The sequence below is a fragment of the Macaca thibetana genome, chromosome 11 (genome assembly GCF_024542745.1).
Source record: "Macaca thibetana thibetana isolate TM-01 chromosome 11, ASM2454274v1, whole genome shotgun sequence".
In the NCBI taxonomy this organism is placed as follows: domain Eukaryota; kingdom Metazoa; phylum Chordata; class Mammalia; order Primates; family Cercopithecidae; genus Macaca; species Macaca thibetana.
Genome location: NC_065588.1, coordinates 41502768 through 41521947, shown reverse-complemented (window position 1 = coordinate 41521947; position 19180 = coordinate 41502768). Strand labels below are relative to the sequence as shown.

The following is a 19180-nucleotide window of genomic DNA, read 5'->3' as shown; positions in this document are numbered from 1 at the left end:
ACTAGCTGTCTTCTTCCACTTTGAAAAGGAAAATGTGGTACTCAAGAAGTTAATGTTGAAGGTGGAGGAAGATTATCGGTGTATCTGCCTCATCTGTGGCAACAACACAGCAGAGACTTGCCGCTCTGCAACACTGCAATACACTCAAGGTTGTTCCTGAGGAAAATACTTTTATTTTCACATAGGAAATTGGTGTGAGCTATGTATAGGTTTACCAGGCGCACCAACACCTTGTTGCACACATTTTTTTTTAGATTAGAAATGTTGCTTTAAGAGTATCAACAAAAGGAGACAAAAACAAAACAACAAAAAAAGGCAGCTTCATGAGTGTCTACCAGTATTATACTCAAATGTGAAATGTCTGTGTCAATTCTGCTTTCGGTCTCTAACTGCAAAAGTCAGAAAAACCACAAAATTGCTCTGCTACTTTAAGATGCAGGAATATTGGTGGGCATTCACAGTTTCCCTTTACCAGAAATCTTATTGAATATAATAGGAAAGTTGTTGAATACTATGTCTTTCTATTATATCCAGGTGATTTTCACAGTAGGCAATCTGCTAGTACACCACAGGAGTCCCACACTTTGAAATAAAATGGCATTGTGGATACAGTTTTATGTGCCATCCCTTTTCAGTCCAGAGCACTCTGGTTTCTTTACTCTTGGTTGAATTGACTAGGCAATCCATAAAGAGTGAGCAAAAACAGAAAAAGCACATAATGAGGTTTTTTCGGGTCTTTATCAATAATACAATCATGCTCTGCCAATTACTGGAGTGGTGATTGTATATCACACTTTGAAGATAAATAAAAAAAGATTTATGCATTCCCGAAGTGGTAGGCCATTTGCAACAGGGACAAAATCAGGAAATGTAAGTGGATCCTGGCATGTTTCTCCTACACATCTGGTGCAATAATATGGTACATGAGTCACAGAAACACTTGTTCCCATCCCCTCCTCCAAATGAGCCTAATGTAAAAATCTATTCAGTAGTAAGGATATTTTGCACAAGGCATCCTATGTGCTTAATTTTCTTTAAACAAGGCATTAATAAAATCACAGTAGCATCTAATAAGATTTTTAATTCCTTAAGGGTAGGAACCATGGCTAATCTTTAATCAGTCCAATTTAGTGGGAGCATTTAGCTCCCTTCCTGGTAGAAACAACCAACAGAATATTCCTAGCCCTACGAGATACATGTAGGTTGTATCACTGAAAGCTCCAGGATGAAAGGGAAAGTAGACTATGTTCGCTACCAGTGACTGGCCCTGGTCAATGTACCTGTATATGCTTAGAGACTGCTTTCCAGAGTTACTAACAACAGATACTGATAGCAATGGTATCAATGAATGGAACAGGAGTTTCAGAAACAAGATGCTATTTTATTACAAAATGAATTCCCATTTAAAATTACATGAACAATATGAAGAACAAACCTATAGAGCATGATGCTGAGACAATCAAGTTTAGCAACCTATTCCCGAGAGACACCAGAGCTCTGAACGCACAGTCCCTGCCATAAGATCTATGCAGGATCTATAGCCACTGAAGGAATGCATTCATAAAAAAACTTTTATGCAAAAGTTTTTCGTAAAATTTTTTGTGAAAAATCTCTTAGCTAGCAAATACAAATTTAAGATAAAGGAGTAGTACTCACAAACTCCGGGGTTCGAAAATCATGCTGACTTTCCAGTGATCCCAAATCGGGGATAATTGTCTGTCCAAGGTTTTCCAACACTAAAAACAAATGAATGAATACATAAACAAATGAAGCACGAACTTGCACTGGCTCACATAGTCCTTTACTTTTAAATCAGCAGCACCGGGTTATTAGCATTTGTAGCGCATTGACAGGTTTATATTATTTAACCCTTTCAGCTATCAAGATATTTAAAAATCTGTAGCAGCTGTTTCATCTATTGGATCTACCAGACGATGCCAGGATTGTAGAACACTAGGTCTTAAAATTCTCTAGGCAAGGTCTACCACTGAAAATTATTTAGCTGGTACACAGCAACCAAATGTTACAAAAGTCTAGCTAAGGAACCCTTTAGTATACTGATGTTCTTTGTGCTATTACACGTCAGGGTACTGCTGTGGAGTCCCTTGGTGGGTAGCAATTTTTCTTTCTTATTTTTTTGAGACAAGGTCTCACTCTGTCACCCAGGCTGGAGTATGTGGCACAATCACAGCTCACTGCAGCCTCGACCTCCTGGGCTCAAGTGATCCTCCCACCTCAGTCTCCCAAGTAGCTGAGACCACAGGTGTGTATTACCATGCCTGGCTAATTTAAAAACATTAAAAAACTTTTTTTTTTTTGGTAGAGTTGGGGTATCCCTATGTTACCCAGGCTAATCAGTCTCGAACTCCTGGCCTCAAGCGATCCTCCTGTCTCAGCCTCTCAAAGTGCTGAGATGACAGGCATGAGCTACCATGCCTGGCTATTTTAAATCTGATAGAAATATAATGGGAGCCAGATAGAATTTACTTGGAGATACATTTAAAAAAAAAAAAAAAGAAACAGGTGAAATTAACTTTAATAACATAATTTCACCCATACTATCCTAATTATCATTTGAACATGTAATTAATGTAAAAAACTATTCATAAAATATTTTACCTTTTTTGTATTAAGTCTAGAAATCCGGTGTCTATTTTATACTCACAGCACATCTCAGTTCAGACTAGGCACATTTCAAAAGCCCAATAGCCATTTGTGATTAGTGGCTACCATATTGGACAAGTGCAGTGTTAGAGGGATAGAGAACCAAATCCAGAAGGGAGGTCATTCTGCAAGATGCTATAGTTCCATCTTGTCAACAAGTTACTGACATGAATAAAACAAATTGTTCCAGGATAGCAATCATTTGCAGCATGTGGTTCAGGACTGGATCCTGGTTTAAACCAACAAGATGTAAATAACTTTTTTTTTTTTTAACGTGGAAAAATTTGAATAGAATTTTTGCTATGTAACAATGTTCTGAATAAATGTAAAGAGATATTCTTAAATATTTAAGTAAACTAAAAGATTTAATGTTTAAGTTTAAATAAATATTCTCATTTATCAATAGGTTCAGCCTCTTTAACAAGTCAATGACATTAACAAGGGAGATCAAATTTAAAGAGCTCTAAAGGACATAACCACTAGCAATACAGGGTCCTCAATTGGATCCTAACTTGGACAAACCAGCTATAAAGGACTTATTTTTCAAAACTGGAGAGTTTGAGTATGGAATAAGTATAAAACTATAAAAAATTACTTTTGGCTGGGCATGATGACTCACACTTGTAAACCTAGCACTTTGGATGCCAAGGCAGGAGGAGTGCTTAAGCCCAGGAGTTTGAGACCAGCCTGGGCAATGTGGTGAGACATCTTCACAAAAACCTTCTTTATTAGCCGGGCGTGCTGGTTTGCACCTGTAGTCCCAGCTACTCAGGAGGCTGAGGTGGGAAGATTGCTTGAGCCTGGGAGGTTGAGGCTGCAGTGAGCTGTGATCATGCTGCTGCATTCTAGCCTTGGTGACAGAGTAAGATTCTGTCTCAAAGAGAAAAAATACATAATGCTTTTAATTTTATTGTGTGTGATTTATCTTGGCTTTGTAGTGACTTTTAAAAATGCATACTATATTTTCCCTTAATCCATTAAAAGCTTTTACAGAAGAGAAGGCTGGGTTCCTACTGATCTAGAAAAATTCAGTGACCCAAAAGAAGAAATCTCAACATACATATAGGGCAGAATCAAAAGAGATCTCTACGTGATTGTTTACAAAACCAAAGTATCAGTCAATAATTCAGCCAATTCAGTTACCAAACACTTAAGTTTGGCACCTCACTAAGAAATCTAATATTTGGATTCTTTTTTTTTTTTTTTTTTTTTTTTTTTGAGATGGAGTCTTCCTCTATTGCCCAGGCTGGAGTGCAGTGGCACAATCTGAGCTCACTGCAACCTCCACCTCCCGGGTTTAAGCAATTCTCCTGCCTTAGCCTCCCAAGTAGCTGGGACTACAGGTGTGTGCCACCACACCTGGCTAGTTTTTTTTTGTATTTTTAGTAGAGAAGGGGTTTCACCATATTGGCCAGGCTGGTCTTGAACTCCTGACCTCATTATCTGCCTGCCTCGGCCTCCCAAAGTGCTGGGATTACAGATGAGAGTCACTGTTCCTGGCCTGGATTCAATTTTAGGTTCACACAGAATCTGGGGGAAAAAATACCTCACATCTTTGTATACTTAAGAACTGAAAAGAAATGTCAGTAGAAATGACAGTACAATCAAGTGATTCTAACTCTTCTGAAAAACTGAGTTCATTAGAGGACACCCTATGTGTGAACCAAAGCAGAAACAGAAAACAGATGAGATGAGCAAAGGCTTGAAGAGCTGCAACCATTGCCAAAATTAAGGTGCTTGCCTCTGAGAACTCCTGGAGGGTTATAGTAATCACTGCATAGTCTGTTACACCAAGAGAGTTGTAACATACTAAACTGGTTATTCTAGTGTAACAGTTGTCCAAGATAATTACACTCCTACAGACCATCTTTAAAACTTGCTAAAATGTGCTTATATGCTAGGCTATGATAAGTGTGTTCTTAAGTTGGTGTTGGGCAGCTTGCTTTACATTTGGAAGAAAAGACCTAATCTTTTTATAGTATTAAGACAGATGTTAAAGAAATTATATCCATGGTATTTATGATATTTTGGTTTTTGGCAGAACCAGCAAACAAGGAAACATAATACTGTGGGTTGGGTTTTTTTTTTTTTTTTTACACCAGTATTATAAATCTGATGGAGTGACTTGGCACCTTATCTAGATTCCTAGATGATTAGATGCCCAATTTATCTGTTATCTAAGGTCAACATACAGAGCTGCTAAAGTTGATTTTTTTTTCTTTTTTCTAAATGAAAGGACAAGCTTAAGAAAGTATACACTTTGCCTAAAGACAGAGGAGAAACAAGATTACCCAGATGTTCTACCCAATAAATGGTATCTATGGATTTGTGAAAGAAATTAGAACTATTTATAGTTTTAGTTATTCTGCTGGTAATGGAAACAAATAGATTCACTGGTTAATGTCAATACAAAGAAAAAACTGTAAATCTGAGTGAATAAAAACAGAAATGGCTTTATTGAAACATCATCTAGGTAGAACAAAGCCACAGCTATTGCTCTCATGACCCGATAGAGTGCTGGGAAGCAAATGATTTATGAGGCCACTATGATAATTATACTCCCACTACTGAGGGGCTCTAGTTACTGTTTGATATTCTCATTTATGGTAATCTAACACAACTGAAAAAGTTCATTTCTCAGCAAAAATAAAATAGTCAAAATCAAGGTGACTCTGAGGGCCTGTATTAAAATGAGCAGAATCAGGACAAAAGTCTAAAAAGGCAAATATGTTAATTTCATTTCTTTCCTTATATAAATCATGTTTTTCTTAACGTAATATGTTGACATGTATTTTTAGTACTGTCACTATGCCTCAGCCTTATACAGCACAAGTACTATCTTCAGTGGCATCATGATTAGTTCATTTAATTTCGGCACTTGGAACAACAGTATTCGGGACCTCTATGTTATCTGTTCATCAAAAGGCTGACTAGAAAACTAAAAACTAGTTATTCTAATATGACAAAAACCTTGGTCTTGATATGTTAGTGGGATTTTGCATGGATGTACAATGAAAGTGCAGTTCAAAATCAGGTTCAACAAACATCAAAATCTACTTTATATTTTTGCAGACACTGTTGTAAGGCCCTAGGGAAGCCAAAAAGAACCAGACAAGGTTCCGTTTTCTTGAAGAAAGAAACCTGAGACATAATTAATGTTAATTTTAGTGTCATTTCTAAGTGCCACACTAGACAGATATATGAAGTACTGTAAGAATACTATCAACTGGATTACTATAGGTAAACATTGAATAATTGATGATTTGGGTCAAAAACAAAACACACTAAATAGCTACCTTTCCTAAATTCAATAGAATTAATTACATTAACACTTAGTGAAAAAATAAAGAGCATACTTTAAAAATTTTTATCAATGCAATTAGTACAGTGAAATTGAAGCAATAAAGTCCTTGGTGGTACCACTTCTGACTTACTTGATAATCCAAAATGAAGGGCCCAAAAGAAATTTCTAGAGGCCCAGTCATATTAATACACAACACTGGAAGCCTCAGCAGAAAGTTGCAGTTCACATGATTACTTGTCTACCAATTAGAAATGGAATAACTAACATCCATTGTCCCAATTGCAAAATAAAGAGAAAATCTATACAGCAAAGTTGTTTGAGACTTATATAAACTGGCCAATAAAAAGAGCCATTGTCTACAATTTTATAACTTAGACAATCCATTATCTATGAGAAAACACAAAATGATCTCAGGAAACTCATGATTAAAACCCCAAATACCTAATATGTAGTATCCTAGGAATAAAGATAATCAGAATTAGGCATCCACAATTTATCCAACTTAGCACTAAGCATGGCAGGTGGCTGGGTCCAACAACTCATCTGTTATGGGGATTGGTTGCCATTAAAATTATCAGAGAGATAGTGAATATATACATAGAGAGCAAGTAAAAGTATACCAGGGCCTGGCACAAAGGGCACTGGGTATAGACTAAGGGGATTGATTGGGTTCAAGTTCTGATTCTGTAATTTCTTAGCTGCATGATCCCTGGCAATGCTTATTCTCAAGTTTATTTATCTAAAGCTAGTGATAACATTACTTTCCCTGGTTATCTCACAAAGTTGGGCAAAGATACAAATGACAATTCACAAGTATGTCGTAAAAAAAAAAAAAAAGCACTATATAAATACAAATTAAGTTCATGTAACAGACTCAATGATATGAAGAAACGTAAACAGAAATGTACCTAGTATTTTGTGCCTGGTACTTCTAAATATCTTATTTTATTTAATCCTATTTTTGTCCCTGTTTTCACGGATGAAGAATAATTAAGGTTATTAGCTAAATGAAGTTAACCACGCAAAGTGACACAATGGGAATCTAAAGCTGTCTGATTCCAAAATTGCACATCCTTTAAAATACATTAATTTGTCTCCTGAGCTGCTGTGAATAATCCAAGGAACTCCTGATGTTAGATATAAGTTGATAAGAAATTAAAATAGTATTGTATATATAAATTTTAAAAATCAGCAAATAACTGCTTCGATATAGCCAGATAGAGATATAACAGACTAATACAATTTGGAAAAAAGAAAAAAAAGAAAAAAACAATGTAGTGAAACTTATTTATATAGCATTCACAATTAGAACTAATGGGAAAGCTCCACAAGGTAAACAGATAGAATATTCTGGCAAGTGGCTAAAGACATTTGTATGCCAGGGATTGAGCTAGATGATATAAGTACAGATACGAAGATAAGGAGGGTACAGAATCTAACCTCAGGAATTCTGTGATCTAGTCAATGTATACAACTAAAGAAATGTCAAAGGAATGGCCCGTATCACCTTGTGAATGAGGATATGTTCACATATCCAGATTGGGCAGGATGTCTAGAGATCTGCCACACTGTCTTGTACCTGAAACTCTTCTTCCATTTGATAGCTACTTCTGAAAACCGGATCTCAGCATACATCTGATATTTGACCTGAATGCCAGCACTCACCAGTCATTATTCTAAAAGCAACCACATGGCTGGATCATCTGAAACCAGGAGTTCGAGACCAGCCTGGGCAATGTAGTGAAACCCTGTCTCTACAAAAAATGCAAAAATTAGCTGGGCATGGTGGCGCATGCCTGTAATCCCAGCTACTCAGGAGGCTGAGGCACAAGAATCACTTGAACCAGAAGGCGGAGGTTGCAGTGAGCTGAGACCGCGCCACTGCACTCCAGCCTCCTGAGTGACAGAGACTCTGTTTCAAAAAATAAAAATAAAAATAAATTTAAAAAGCGCCTGTAATCACAGCACTTTGGGAAGCCAGGTGGACGGATCACTTGAGGTAAGAAGTTCGACACCAGCCTGGCTAAAGTGGTGAAACCCCATTTCTATTAAAAATAAGAAAATTAGCCAGCCGTGGTGGTACATGCCTGTAATGCTAGCTACTCTGGAGGCTGAGGCAGGATAATTGCTTGACCCAGGAAGCAGAGGTTGCAGTGAGCCAAAATTGGGCCCCTGCACCCCTGCACTCTAGCCTGGGCAACCGAGTAAGACTCTATCTCAAAAACAAAACAAAATAAACAAATAAAAAAAGAGAGTAAAAGCAACCACATACAGGGCCCACCATTTCTCGTCACTTCGTGCTTTCCAGATTGCTGGGCCTGTCCAGTCTCACTCCCCACATCACTTCAGCTGAGTCTATTCCTGCCCGCCTGCTCCTCCTGCATCATTCTCTGGTAGTCATAATTGTTCTAAGGGGTTCCAATCTCTCTCTGGTCTCAGTTTAACAGGATTTGCTATATTTTGGTAAACAATGAGGTGAGAGAAATTCTACTTCCTATATTAGCAAGAGGTTGTAGGCTTGTAGAGTATAGGCCTTGTGATATTACAACAAGATTTTAAAATAGAGCCACTCAGTCATTATTAATGCAAAGAATGTTAGTAATAAAACATAAAACACAAAGACAGAAGCGTCGCTTTCAAGAGCATGCTGGCTGTGTATTGCTACACAGGACAATGGACTTGAATCCTAAGAGTGCTACATGGTCTAGCCCTGAGGCTCAGGCACATCACTTAACGCTAAGTCTGTTTCCTCAGCAATAAAATGCAGATTATAATGCCTACATCAGAAGGTCACTGTGGAGAATAAGCTAACTGACATATATATGAAACTGACTTGAAGACTCTTAAGTACTATATAAATATTGGCTATCACTATTTTTCACTTCAATATTTAATACGTTTTACCATCCTTTGCCTCATTAGGCACCAATTTTTCCTTCTGACTTCCACCTTGACAATCCCTGTTCTTCATTCCCTTTTAAAATATTAAAATAAATTTAAGCATAGAAGGGGATAACATTAATTCAGCAAACATTTTTGAATAACTACAACGTTCTGGGCAATGTTGGTTACTTGTTTCTAATGAAAAGAAATGTCAATCAGGAAATATCTGAATCTGGATAGATCAGTCTCTTACCCCAGTTTGTTACTGGCAAGTAAACTCAATGACTTAATATTTACATTAACCAAAAAAGTGGCAGTCTCTTCTAATCATTTCTAGAATGCAAATTCCAAATTCGAATTGATAGTTTTTGTTACAGTTCTCTGTCTTTCCCATCTATCTCAAGGCAGAAGTTTTCCCTCCCTCCCTGCACCTAGCCCCCTTCTCAACAAAGATATTTCTACAATTATTCCCACTTCGGCTACTGTTTCTTAAAAAAAGAAGGAAAAAAAAGTCATTCATGAATATGTAAACTTTGTCAGGGTAAGAACATTTTTTTACTCATGGCCAGGGTCCAGTACTATACATTTGGCAATTCAGAAAATTAATAAATATTCTCTCTGCATTCCAGTAAAAACTGCTTTTCCTCAAAGGCTCCCCTTCGCTGTGCTACCCTTCTTGAATAATGTATTATCATCAGTTCAATTCCCCAATCCAAAAGGGGGAGCCATTCTTAACCTTTCTCTTTCCTTCAAAACCAGTATTTTGGTAAGTCACTAAATTATAACCTTCTTAATTTCAACCTCATCTTAAGTATTTTCTACCTATCTGGAATGCATACTCCCATATCCCGTGTTACTCTTTCTTCAAATTTTTATTTCAATGTTACTGCTTATGTGCCAGGTTAAGTTACTTGCCTCCACTTCATGCTCCTGTAGCACTAATTTGGATGTCTAGTAAAACCTGCCATATTATTATAGGTGGAGCCAAAAACTCAAGCATTGCATTATCGGCTATTAAAATACAGTATTCTGGTCGGGTGCAGTAGCTCACGCCTGTAATTCCAGAACTTTGGGAGGCCGAGATGGGTGGATCACAAGGTCAGGAGATCGAGACCATCCTGGCTAACATGGTGAAACCCCATCTCTACTAAAAATACAAAAAAAAAAAAAAAAAAAAAAAATTAGCCAGGCATGGTGGTGGGCACCTGTAGTCCCAGCTACTCAGCAGGCTGAGGCAGGAGAATGGTGTGAACCCAGGAGGTGGAGCTTACAGTGAGCTGAGATCGTGCCACTGCACTCCAGCCTGGCGACAGAGACGCTGTCTCAAAAAACTAAACTAAACTAAACTATAGTATTTTTTCAGTTGGACATCCAGTTACAGGACATCCAGTTATAGGAAAAAGGTTTTTTTTTTTTAAAGAGTGATTTTTATAAGCAAAATTTGCAGCTCACATTGAACAGAATTCAAAATTATCACATGGTTACTTTTTGACAATTGCCCACCACTACAGAAGATAAAATCTTGGGAAAAGATAGGTGTTGATCCTTCTTATCACACTGTATGGTCATTGTTTTTCTTCTCCACTAGTCCATGAGCTCCTAGAGGGCAAGCCATTGTCTTATTCAACTCTATATTCCGAGAACCTGAAACAATACCTTGCATATAATAGATGCTCAATAAATGAGAAAATAAACAAATGATGAAATTAATTATAAATTTGTCACTCCAGTACAGTTACTAGTGCTCTTCAATTCCTCAAAATGTAATTGCTTAGATAATAAGAGAGTGCTTCTATTTCCAGAACCATATTGCATTGCACTATACTGTGACACACACACAAAGCAGACTAATAACATAGTTTCCTTTCAAGACCAAATACTCATCAAATATTTGGACAATATTTATAAAAAAGGAGCCTCCCCTTCATTCTGCCCACTGCTCACTGTTCCAGCAACTCACCAAATAGGAACATGTTCTTACCAGCAGCACAAAACATTCCACAGCAGAACAAAAGGGGGAATGGACAATTCAGTGAGTTCTTGACGCTTCTCACCCTCCTACCTCTACCTTTAGTGACAACTCTGAAGATTTCTATCATCCACAAACAGCAATATTTCTGAGAAGAGTTTCAGTAAGCACAATTTCTCCACCTTGTAACATTTCCATGTTTGGTGTTGTTTCAGCTCAGCTTATGAACTCTTCCCCTATTCCCACAAGCCTCCTCTGCCCCAACAGTACGGCTCTAAAAATACATCTAGAAGTTAAACATGCGTCCTTCGGAAGAGCTGGAAACAACTATCACATTATTGATTCTCACACACAACTGCTTAATGCTTTAACCTAATGCTTTTATAGAAAAACTCGACATACACTGCAAACCTACCAGATTCACCGTTAATTCATTAGTTCTCTTACCATCTTAAAAAATATTTATTGCAGTAACATAACATATAAGCATAAAGTTTGCCCCTTTAGCCATTTTAAACACATAATTTAGTGGCAATAATTACATTCACAATGTTGCACAGCCATCACCACTATTTCTAAAACATTTCTGATCACCCCAGAAACTCTAACCATTAAGCATGAATTCCCCATTTCTCCTACTCCTTTTCCCCCGTCCCTAGTTATCTCTAATCTTTTTTCTATCTCTATGAATTTGCCTATTTAATATATTTCATATAAACAGAGTTATACAATATTTGTCCTTTTGTTTCTGGCTTATTTCACTTAGTATAATGTTTTCAAGGTATATCTAAGTTGTAGCATATATCAGAACTTTGTTCCTTTTTATGACGGAATAGTATTTCATTGTACAGATATACTACACTGTGTTTACCCCATTCATCTGTAGATGGACACCGAGATTGTTTCCACCTTTTGGCTATTGTGAATGATGCTGCAACGGGTACTGTTATACAAGTATCTGAGTCCCTGTTTTCAATTCTTTTGGGTGTATATCTAGGATTTGGAATTGTGGATGATACAATAATTATGTTTGCTTTTTAAGGAATTGCCAAATTGTTTTCACAATGCCTGCACCATTTTACAGTTCCATCAGCAATGTATGAGGGTTCTAATTTCTCTACATACTCACCAACACTTATTATTTTGTGTGTTCTTATTTGATTTTTTAAAAAAATAGCAGCCATCCTGGTAGGTGTAAAGTGGTATTGTGGTTTTGATTTTCACTTCCCTAATGGTGAATGCTGTTGGGCATTCCCTCATGTGCTATTAGATACCTGTACATATTCTTTGGAAAAACGTCAAAAATGCTCAAGTCCTTTGCCCGTTTTCCAACTGAGTCTGTCTTTTTGTTGTGCTCAGGAGTTATTTATATATTCTGGACATTAAAGACTTATCAGGCCTTTTCCGGTTGCAGCGCCGCGCGGTTAGGTTCTCTCGTCCTCGGTCGCAGCCGAGTGAATTCTGTTCAATGTGAGCTGCAAATTTTGCTTATAAAAATCACCGCTGCAGTCGGTGCTTGTCTTCGGACGCAAGAACACAGCCACAGCTGTGGCGCACTGCAAACGCGGCAATGGTCTCATCAAGGTGAACGGGCGGCCCCTGGAGATGATTGAGCCGCGCACGCTACAATACAAGCTGCTGGAGCCAGTTCTGCTTCTCGGCAAGGAGCGATTTGCTGGTGTGGACATCCGTGTCCGTGTGAAGGGTGGTGGTCACGTGGCCCAGATTTATGCTATCCGTCAGTCCATCTCCAAAGCCCTGGTGGCCTATTACCAGAAATATGTGGATGAGGCTTCCAAGAAGGAGATCAAAGACATCCTCATCCAGTATGACCGGACCCTGCTGGTAGCTGATCCCCGTTGCTGCGAGTCCAAAAACTTTGGAGGCCCTGGTGCCCGTGCTCGCTACCAGAAATCCTACCGATAAGCCCATCATGACTATCAAAATTCACCTGTATAATAAACAGTTTTTGAGGAAAAAAAACAAAAAGACTTATCAGATACCTGATTCCCAAATATTTCTCCCATTCTGAAGCTGCCGTCACTTTAATAATCCCTTGATGCCCCCAAATTTTTAATTTTGTCAAGTCCTGTTATCTATTTTTAATTTTTTGTATATGTTTTTGATGTTATATCTAAGAATCCACTGCCAAATCCAAGGTCATAAAGATTTTCCTTTACGTTTTCTTTTGTTTGTTTATTTTTGAGATGGAGTTTCACTCTTGTTGCCCAGGCTGGAGTGCAATGGTGTGACTTCGGCTCACTACAACCTCCGCTTCCCAGGTTCAAATGATTCTCCTGCCTCAGCCTCCTAAGTAGCTGGGATTACAGGCATGCACCACCATGCCCGGCTATTCTTTTATGTTTTCTTCATGAATTTAGCTCTTGTATTTGGGTTAATCCATTTTGAGTTAATTTCTGTGTATGACGTGAGGTGGGATTGAACTTTGTTCTTTTCGCATGTGGAAATCCAGTTGTCGCAGCATCATTTATTGAAGTGACTCTTCTTTCCTCATTGAGTGTATTTGGCATCCTTTCCAAAAAGCAGTTGGGCCATAAACATGTGAGTTTATTTCTGGACTCTTGATTCTATTCCATTGGTCTATATATCTAGCTGTACCCAAGACCACACTATTTCGATTAGTATAGCTTTGTCATTAAGTTTTGAAATCAGAACGCATGAATCCTCTGACTTTATTCTTTTTCAGAATTGTTTTGGCTATCTGGACCACTTGCAATCTCATATGAAATTGTGGATCTGCTTTTTCATTTCTGCAACTTTTAGCATTTAATAAACAGATTTTTTAAAACTTAGATTTACCATTAAAAATATATAGCTGAAGAGTAATGTTTTTGCCAATTTGGTATTTTAAAAGCCTGGCTTAGACAGCTAATATTCTATAAAGGACAAACAGTATTAACTGTAGAAATATGTTCCAATAACATCTTGGAACGCTACTACTGTTGCTTCACAGTCTAACTGGTTCAGCTCTCCTAAGACCCTCAGGGCTCGCAGTTCAACATTATCCTGGGTTTGCAACTGGTTATGGCTTAGCTGAAACTTGGTTCTAGTCACTGACCTGTCAGTTCCCAGATTATAGTGATTGCACATGTCCTGGGGATGAAAGAAGACACCACTTTTAAATTCCTATTGTCTTTCAGCTCAAAGCACATTTGAGTCATAACTTCATGCTTAACTTATCAGAGCAGGCCTGATTTCAAAACCAGTTTTTGCTGCCCAGAAGGAACGAGAACATGAAAATGAAAGAAAAATAAAAAACCGCTATAGGTTCACATGACCTTATCCAAAATCTGTGATGTCAAAACCTAGTGTTTCAGAATTCAGAATTTTTCAGAATTAAAAAAAAAAAAAACAACTTTTACATGTATATATTGTCTCCACTACTAATGCATTCCCAGTGAAGTCTGGAATAGCACATCTTACCCAAACACATTCATATTTTGCAGCCAGATAATATAAATATTCATATGAGGGGGAAGGCACTAAAAATGTACATAGTCTTGTGCTGGCTGAGGTCACATATCTACATCAAATGAATTCAGCTCTGTCAAATTTTATAACCAAATGAATTGCCAGAAAATTTTTTTCAGCACTTTATGGATGTTTGAATTCTAAGGAATTGTGAACCTGTAACAACTAAGAATATATTCAGCATCCAATAACAGATTACACAAAACCTCAGTATAGCTGCTTGTCATATACACACAGAGCAAAAGGTTGGCCAATTACCTTCGAAGGAAAAACTAACTGGCTGGAAAAGGGAAAGACCCCACAGGGTCTCATTTCCTCTAATCATCTCACAAATTGAGTATTTACCAAATCAGTATTTCCCCCAGTGATCAGCTACAAATAAACTCTAACCCAGAAAGTAAATCCTAAATTTGGATAAAAGGAAAATCAGAATTGATATACCACTTTTAATTATCCAAATGAACAGAAAATAGTCATTAATAGCTAATATTAGCAAAGGTGCTGGGAATAAACACATATTGGCAGTGTGGGGTGGTATAAGCTTTCTGGGTAGCAATTTGGTGAGTATAGCAAAAGCTTTAAAATTATTCATACCCAGCCGGGCGTGGTGGCTCACACCTGTAATCCCAGCACTTTGGGAGGCCGAGGCGGGTGGATCACCTGAGGTCAAGAGTTTGAGACCAGCCTGACCAACATGGTGAAACCCTGTCTCTACCGGAAAAAATACAAAAATTAGCTGGGTGTGGTGGCAGGCACCTGTAATCTGAGCTACTCAGGAAGGTAAGGCAGGAGCATAGCTTGAAAACCTGGGAGGTGAAGGTTGCAGTGAGCTGAGATTGCACCACTGCACTCTAGTCTGGGAGACAGAGTGAGACCATGTCTCAAAAAAATAAATAAATAAATAAATAATATAAAATAATTCATATCCTTTGATCTTATAATTCTACTTCTAGGAAATACTTGATTGCTTAAATCAGTTAGGATACAGCTATATGATTATATATAATACAATTATTTAAAATAATTTATAGAAGACTATTCACAACAGAAAATTTCAGCAATATATCTCTATGTGAAAAAGTAGATTATAAAATGTTATACATTATAATATATACCCAAAAGAATTAAAAGTAGGAGTTCAAACAGATATTTGGACACCCATGTTCATAGCAACATTTATAATAGCAATTCGAGTGTCCACTGACTGATGAATGGGTAACAAAACATATAATGGAGTATTATTCAGCTTTAAAAAGGAAGAAAATTCAAACATATGCTACAACATAGGTTAATCTTGAGGACATCAGGTTAAGTAACAAACCAGTCACAAAAGGACAAAGAATGTAGGATTCCACATATATGAGGTACTTAGAATAGGCATCTTCACAGAGACAGAAAATAGAATGGAGGCTGCCAGGACAAGGGGAAATGGGGAGTTATTGTTTAATTGGTAGTTTCAGTAACAACCTTTTGCAATATGAAAATGATTCTGGAGATGGATGGTGGTGATGGTTGCACAAAAACGTGAATGTACTTAATGCTTTTAAGAGCTGAACTATACACTTAATAGTTAAAATGGTAAGTTTTAGATTATGTGTATTTTAGTACCACACACAAAAAAGTGTAGCTTTAAAAAAATAATCTTTTAGCTGTTGTAGGCTAGGCTGTACCAGGCGATAGGTGCTTTCTTAGATGGGTGAGCAGGAATGAGATCTGCTACATGCTCTCTGTCCTTACAGAGAGCTCTTGTGAGGCTTCAGTCCATAATGACCATTTGACAGGGGGAGGGGCCTCTTGTGGTACTGGGGCTTTGATCATCTTACCTATACTTTAACTCTCCCCCTTGCCATGAACCATTTTCCAATAAACTGAAGGGTATATAATTTTAAAAACTGTTATGTATTATATGATCTAAGACTTGTATGGGGGAAAAAATGTAAGCAAAAGGATAAGTAGTGGGATGTCAGGTGATCTTTATTATCTTAATACTTGATGTTTTCCAAATGTTCTACAATGAACAACAAAAGACAAACACATCAAGAAGCATCCCAGTTTTAACATATCTACCCTCCACTGTGTCTTCCCCTCAAAAGAGGTTTGCTATACCTTGCCTTTCCCACTCAGTAAATGCCCCCAAATTCACCAAATTAACCAGACCAAAATTACTGACGTCATCCGTGACTCCTTTTCTTTATTCTCCCACATCCAATTTCTCAGTAAATCCTGTCCGCCAAATTTTCAAAACCTACCCAGAAGCCAGCTACTTTTCACCATTCCCATAGGGCTTCTATAGATAATACAGCTCACATTTAAGAGTGTGCAATAGATTCCAGTGTCTATTCTACAGCTAAGTCCTTTTCATATACGAACGCATTTCATTCTCACAACAATTCTGCAAGGTAAGAAAAGTACAACAGTTACCTTCATATCACTGATGAAGAGGCATGGAGAAGTCAGGTATTTTGCATAAGATCACACAGCTAATGAACAGTGGAATCAAAATTTGAACCCAGGAGCTCACAGGTTATGCTTTTAACCGCTATATTACACTGCCCCCTCAGTCTTAGGTAGCGTTCTCTCCCACATTATTCAGCTCTCTGTTCAATATCCCCATCTCAGAGAGGTTGTCCCTGAAATCCTAATTTAAGCAGCCCCAGAGTAGAGCCACCATTCTGTTACCTTGCCCTGCTGTACTTTCCTTTAGCACTTCATTAGTAATTACATATTAGGTATGTAAGCTCCATAAGAGTAGAGATCTCACCTTGTTCACGGCTGAATCCCAACCACCTAGGATAGTTCCGGGCCATGTTAGGTGCTCCACCATTAATCTGTTGAATGACTGACCAAATGAATGCATAACTAATATAAGGCTGGCTGCTGCAGTAAGACAGACCTGAATGCAAATCCCAGACCTACCACTTCCTAACCACGGGAGCTCAGATCATTCAACCTTCCATCCCCCTCAGTGTCTGCACCTGGAAAATGGGAATCGTATTTCTCCCTCAGGGTTGTCTTGAGGATAAAATGAGTTGTGACACATAAAGTGTTTAGTCTGGTTACTTACACATAATAAACATTTGACAAACATTAGCTACTTGTATTGCAAATGAGAGGGGAAAAAAATGTCATGCTTAAGCCTGCCTGACATTCTTTTCATTTTTAAAAGAGGGGTATACAGCTTTAGGAAGATAGCTGTTAAGAAATAAAGTTGCTGATGATAGTTTATTAAATATTACGTCTCACTGAAGATACGGAAAACCGTATGTAAATTTGGTCTAATACTGAAAGTGGGGAGAACTCAAACACATTAGCTCTATCTAAATTCCATTTTTATGCATTCTGTTATATTTCTAAATCATACCCCCTACTTAAATCTTGAATGTATGGATATTTTTTAAGTCATCGGTTAAATAATGGACTGAAACAATAAAAATTCCTTCTGGATGGATGTTTTATTAGTTCAGGGTATTATTTTAGACCAAATATAACTGAATGCCTTTACGGTTAAGATTATTTTAATTCATATTCAAGTTGGGTGTGGTGATACGCACCTATAGTCCCAGCTACTCAGGAGGCTGAGAGAGGAGGATTGCTTGAGCCCAGGAGTTCAAGTCCAGCCTAGGCAACACGATGAGATCTCTCTTTAAAAAAGTATAAATAAATTCATACCCAGCCACTGCCCACCGTGCTGCCACTGCTCAGAGGTAAAACGATGAAAGGAGTCAAGAACAACCCTATCAGTAGAAGCCTTATTCTTGTTCAGCCTTCCACAGCCCAGTAGCCTCAGGTAACTTTTCAGAAGCAGGACATCCAGATCGGCCCCCAGCCATTCTCTTACTGCTGAAGGGGTAGCAGCTGTGATGGCTTTTTTTTTTTTTTTTTTTTTTTTTTTTTTTTTTTGAGACTGAGTCTTGCTCTGTTGCCAGGCTGGAGTGCAGTGACGTGATCCTGGCTTACTGCAACCTACGCCTCCTGGGTTCAAGAAATTCCCCTGCCTCAGCCTCCCAAGTAGCTCCTCAGCCTCCCAAGTAGCTCCTCAGCCTCCCAAGTAGCTGAGACTACAGGTGCGTAATACAATGCCTGGCAAATTTTTTGTATTTTAGTGGAGATGGGGTTTCACCATGTTGGTGATCTCCTGACCTTGTGATTCGCCTGCCTCAGCCTCCCAAAGTGCTGGGATTACAGGCGTGAGCCACCGCACCTGGCCTTGGTAGCCTTTTTACTGCAGTATTTCTCAACTCTGAATATACAACTTTTATAAGGGGCTTGAATCTATGCTGCTTTCTCCACAAATAATCAACTCCTCATGTCTCTTCTTTCATTATACTTCGATAGTTGATTCTGTAACTTGAAATTATACTCAGTTGCTAGTTGGTAACTACTTCCTACTACTCTCCCCAGTAGATGGGGTGGGGTGTGGTGATGGATGGCAGGCAGGAACACTGCCTCCAAACTGGGAAGTTCTGTATTTAATAGGTCTGTGAAGGCCATTTCTTCTAGAATCCCAATGCAGACCTCAATCATGTGATTATATTCTCCAGGTGGCCAGGCGTAGCTAAGGAAATTCAAGCATTTTTACTCTAGAAAATATCACAATTTAGTTCTTTAGTTGAGATCTTACAAAATAAACAGATTATCTGAATATAGATAAATCATCTTAGAGATTCAAACTACTTGAAATTTCTTAAATATGCACTTAACATGTTAATTATAGAAATAATAGAAAGGACATATAACTCAGATTGCCCCTCCCTAGGGAGTAATAATCCTGAGGCTTGTTCCAGGATTAAATGTCTTAAATTACTGGTCCTTTGTGGTTTCATCTGAGGCCTGCTTCTGTCCTTGTCCTTTCATGTGCCAAATTTATA

The 19180-nt window shown here is 38.0% G+C and overlaps 2 protein-coding genes across 6 annotated transcripts in view; one reads left to right on the top strand and one right to left on the bottom strand.

Moving 5' to 3' along the window:
• Positions 1-19180, bottom strand: part of ANO6 (anoctamin 6) — a 212810-nt gene that overhangs the window by 121807 nt on the left and 71823 nt on the right. For 3 of the 5 annotated variants that reach the window (XM_050746870.1, XM_050746872.1, XM_050746873.1), the window contains one exon: positions 1657-1736. In XM_050746870.1, coding sequence (XP_050602827.1) covers positions 1657-1736 — 80 coding nt within the window. Of the gene's footprint in view, positions 1-1656; positions 1737-10811; positions 11255-19180 lie in introns of those variants that run through there. The other 2 variants (XM_050746869.1, XM_050746871.1) reach the window with 2 other exon arrangements.
• Positions 12327-12751, top strand: LOC126930202 (40S ribosomal protein S16-like). The gene has a single exon (XM_050746979.1). The coding sequence runs from the start codon at positions 12426-12428 to the stop codon at positions 12744-12746; it is 321 nt and encodes a 106-aa protein (XP_050602936.1). The 5' UTR covers positions 12327-12425; the 3' UTR covers positions 12747-12751.